This window comes from Elephantulus edwardii, unplaced genomic scaffold, assembly GCF_000299155.1.
Source record: "Elephantulus edwardii isolate Elephantulus edwardi_28Jun2011 unplaced genomic scaffold, EleEdw1.0 scaffold00047, whole genome shotgun sequence".
NCBI classification, from domain to species: domain Eukaryota; kingdom Metazoa; phylum Chordata; class Mammalia; order Macroscelidea; family Macroscelididae; genus Elephantulus; species Elephantulus edwardii.
Window position 1 is genome coordinate 18322130 of NW_006399797.1, and position 4629 is coordinate 18326758.

A 4629-nucleotide genomic window follows, 5' to 3' on the forward strand; every position below is an offset into this window, starting at 1 on the left:
TCTGACATATTTTTGGCATGTTGCAAGGAGGGACTGGTCCTTGGAGAGGGACATCATGTTTGGCAGAGTGGAGGGGCGGCGAAGAAGAGGAAGACCTTTGATGAAATGGATTGATTCTGTGACTGGAGAGGTGGGAATAAGTGCATTTGAGATGGCTAGGCTGGTACAGAATAGAAGAGCATATACTATGAGTCGCAAGAGACTCTATGGCACATAACAACAACAACAACATGTGTTTTCAAATCAGAACCAACTCAGCTGCGTTCCAGTGAGTTTTCATAGGCTGTGAATTAAACGGGAGAAGACTGCTCACCTGGGAGATTTAAACTGACAGTGCAGCTCTTTATCACAAGGCCACCAATGTTCTCTATGTACCCTTGTTATTGTCATGTGCCACTGAGTCAGAAATGAAGCATAGCTGGTACTGCAGTGAGATTTCAGAGACAACACACTGCATGTGAGGAGATTTTCTTCCTCAGAGCGGCTGTCTTTGGGATTGCAGTGCAGGTGCTTATCACTAGGCCACATGAGAGACAAATAAATACTGTGCCTGGAAAGGATTATGGGGTTAAAACAAAAGGAGGGTGGTGAAGCAGGACTGCTAGAGCGTGCTAGAGAAAGAAAGGGCTAGGAATGTGATAGAGGGAGCCTGGAACTACTTCCAAGAGGAAGTGATGCTTGATCTCCTTCTTTGTATTCTTTTCCTACTCCCCATTCCAACTCCTCCTTCACCTCTGCATTTCCTGAATTCTGGATGTCAGTCTAGCTTTTTTTTATTGCCTTTGGCAAGAAATATGATCACAGAAAACAGCAGAGACATTTGAATCCAGTCTTGGGCTTTGAGTTTAAAGGGCAGGCCAGGACTTGAGGTAAGCATGCCAGATACTAGAGACTATGCCATAAGTAAAAGCAGGCTTTTCTATTCTCAGAGCATAAGAAAGACTGTCAAGGCTCAGAGGAGGGAGGAGTTGACAGTGCCTACTTTGAGAGTATAGGCACCAGTGAGAACTTGCATCTTTTGTGGCTGAACCCTGGAGTGGGGAGACCCTCACTGGGCAGTGAATGATTCCAAGTGATTAAACGATATTAATAATCTCTAAAAAAAACACTAAACACCAAAAAACCCCAAACAAACCCAAAATTGCAAATTCAATATCTTTTACATGAAAAAGATAAGTGTTATGTATTATGCTTGTCGGATTGTACAACCATCACCGCTATTTCCCAATTTCCCTCTCCTCTTGGTGAATATTCTTAAAAGAAGCCCTAGGTAAAGGATACAGGCAAGCCCCTCACCTCTCCTGAAGTCCAATGGGCTTCATCTTGAAAGGGGAAGGACACGTAGAGGTGGCAGCTTTGATCTCAGGTGTGCATCGGCCTTGAGGGTCCACAACGACATTCAGCACCTTGGGAGCCTGCTCAGGCTGGACCATACTGTTTACTGCCTTTGCCTCGGCCTGTGTTGGCTGTAATGTGATGGGCGATAAGTGGATCTCTTGATTTTTCTCTTTATCTTGTCTCAGGGAGAGCTGAAACTTTTCTTTTAGCTTGTAGAGAATCTACAGGAGGAGAGATAAAAGGTTATCACATTCTCTCAGACTGAACACCCTATGATCTCCTCCATCCAGAGAGGTATTTACAGATAATAGTGTCTGTGGCAAGCACTGAAGTCACATCCCTGTTCAGATCTCTGACATTCATATTTTACATAACTTTATAATAATATCAGCTCAAAATACAAACCAAACTGGTTAGCCTTTTAGATAGTATATAGGACACCACATTAAAATTATAGCTGTCCCTTCCTTGCTTTCACTGATGAAAATTAGTCAATGATGTTCTTAACACCAGTTTTTCCACCTCAGTTCTATCTCTTTTTAGACTCAACAAAGCAAGATCACACAGCCTGCCTTGATCTGTGGAGACTCATAAATATGAAAGTATTACTTTTAACTTGCTCAATGATCTCTCATAGATGGTGACAGAAACTACAATGGTTGGTAGAAATTGCTCAGAGGTACTCTTCCCCTCCCCCACCTTTCATGTAGTAGAGCCAAGAATACCTTAGATACACCTTAGTTTCCATCTCACTCCAGAAACGAAAAAAACAAAACAAAACAAAAAACCCCACAACAACCCAAAACAACCACCCCAAACCACAACCTCAACTCATTGTTATCAAGTCAGAACCAATTCACAGCTAACTCTCCAGGGGTTTTCTGGAAGCTGTAATTACATAGAAGAAGATTATCTATCTTTATTCCAAGGAGCTGCTGGTGGATTTGAACCATCTTTGGGTTAGCAGTACAACTCCCTATCGACAGTGCCATAAGAGCTCCTTTCCAGAAGACAAGCAAAAATGAAGGTTTAATGATAATGAAAGTAAGCAAAGCATTCTTAGGTGATTTCTTATTCCTGTGGAGTGAATTTCTTACTTTTTTTTTCTTCGAAGGACATAGTTATAACCTGAAGGCACACAGTTCAAGTCCACCAGCTGCTCTGAAGGTAAAAGATGGGCAAACACCTCTCATGCTATTATACTGTCTCTGAAAACTCGCTGGAGGGTCAGGTATGGCTTGGTTCTGACTCAACAGTACATAACAACAACAATCATGGCTAGAAAAGTTTACCATAGTTGGCAAAGTGAAAGGACTTTTGTAAGTAAGGGAGGCCGTTGGTAAGATGGATTGACATAGTGGCCCAAACAATGGCTTACGTTTTGAAATTATCCTAAAGGTGGCACACAGTGAGGCACTGTTTTGTTCTGTTGTATGTCAGGCCTCTGTGCATTGGAGCTGACTTGACAGCAACTAACAGCAGTTATAGTGCACATACATATTAAATACACAGCATCATGAATTTCTTTCTCAAAGACACACTCAAAAGTAGAATTGATTAATCTCATAAAAATATCAGTTGTAAGTGTGATCAGATGGACATTCTTTCTTAAGATGACTGAGTGGAGGGCTTGTAGAAAGAATAGCAAAGAAAGATGAGCATGTTATATGCTTATATAATCAGAAATCTACATCCAATACAGTGTAGGGGAAAACAATTCTGCAAAATATCAATAAAAGAACAGTTATGATAGCATCAATTTTTATGTTAGGGTTGATAAATATTCCATCTATCCTATATTAGCATAATGCATGGGCATTGAGTTGATTCTGACTCATAGTGATGCTGTTGTACAGAGTAGAACCGTCCCAGAGAGTTTCTGAGGCTATAAAACTAGAGCAGAATGTTTCATCTTTTCCTCAAGAAGCAGTTTGTTATTCAATCATTTGGTTAGCAGCCCAAGTACTTAACCCACTGTGCTACCTGGACCCTTTGTACTAACATTTGTATCTGGTAATACTTGAAATGCTATATTTTTGTGGTTATGTGCCACTGATTTGGAATTGCCTCACAGCTGACGCTTCAGTGGGTTTTCAAAGACTATAAATGGCATGGAGGAAAGGCTCATCTTTCTCCTGTGGAAGAGCTGGTTAATTCAAATTGCATACCTCCTCCATTCTTAACAGAACTCTTTCTAAAAGGACTAATGCATTTCAGAAATGGTTACATTTCAATACTTAAACATTTGTAAGAATTGGATTAACTTTGCTTGTCTCTCACTGGAACTCATGTGAGGTAAGACAGACTTGTCTTTTATATTCTCAGGCTTTTTCATAGACTAATTCTTTTTTTTTTGAGGTTGATTTCTTCAATTTCTGTAGAAACTAGATGTTCTCATGCTTCTTTAAGTCTGCTTTCAGAAAATGACTTGATAGACTAATTTACAAGAAGATGTGACTTAACCAATTATCTACAACTAAGGAAACAACACAGACAACATTTGCATTCTAAAAAGCTGTAAGCCAATTGAACTTCTCCATTTAATTCCAGAAATCCATTAAGGGAATAAGTGCTATTTTAGAAGAAGAGGACATTTCAGGTACTTTTAGAATCACATTTACTCTAAATAGTCACGTTTTAACTTTGCCTCTTCTATAAATCCTAATAATTTTTCTATTTTTTAAAAATGGAAAGATATAGTATACACATAGGGAGATTTGGTGACCATGTGGGTAAGGAGTTGCTCTGCCAACCCAAAGGCAGGTGGATTGAATCTACCAGCTGCCCCCAGGACAATATCCTCCTGTGGATTTACAGTCTCTGCAAACCCACTGCAGGGTGAATTATGAGTGTGTATGTTGTTGCACTGTGTGTTGTTGACTCGGAACAGACTGACTCTCTCTATTATATGAATTTCATATGTTGTTATGTGCCATTGAGTCGCTTGTGATTCATTGCTACCCTATGTACAACAGCTCTGAACCTTGCTCTATCCTGAGCTGAACTTATTCTCTCCGATACATTTACTTCAATTTCCCCAGTGGCTTGAGTTGTGGAAAGACAGCACAAGAGAGGAAGACCTTTGATGAGATGGATTGACAGACTAGGAAGAAGGATTGGCCATCCACTTCTGAAATAGCAGGCCTCTGAAAACCCTATGTACAACAGAACACATTTAGATAACAGAAACGGCAAAGGAGGTTGAGTTTTCAAGTATGGAAATACAAAGGAAGAGGAACAGTTGTAAGCAGACACTGGTGATTGGGACATGGAATGTGAGAACCATGAATG

At 40.2% G+C, this 4629-nt stretch overlaps 1 protein-coding gene across 2 annotated transcripts in view; it reads right to left on the reverse strand.

Annotated features, from left to right (window-relative positions):
- Positions 1-4629, reverse strand: part of PTPRR (protein tyrosine phosphatase, receptor type, R) — a 462079-nt gene that overhangs the window by 183101 nt on the left and 274349 nt on the right. For both annotated transcript variants that reach the window (XM_006886086.1, XM_006886087.1), the window contains one exon: positions 1297-1559. In XM_006886086.1, coding sequence (XP_006886148.1) covers positions 1297-1559 — 263 coding nt within the window. The remainder of the gene's footprint in view (positions 1-1296; positions 1560-4629) is intronic.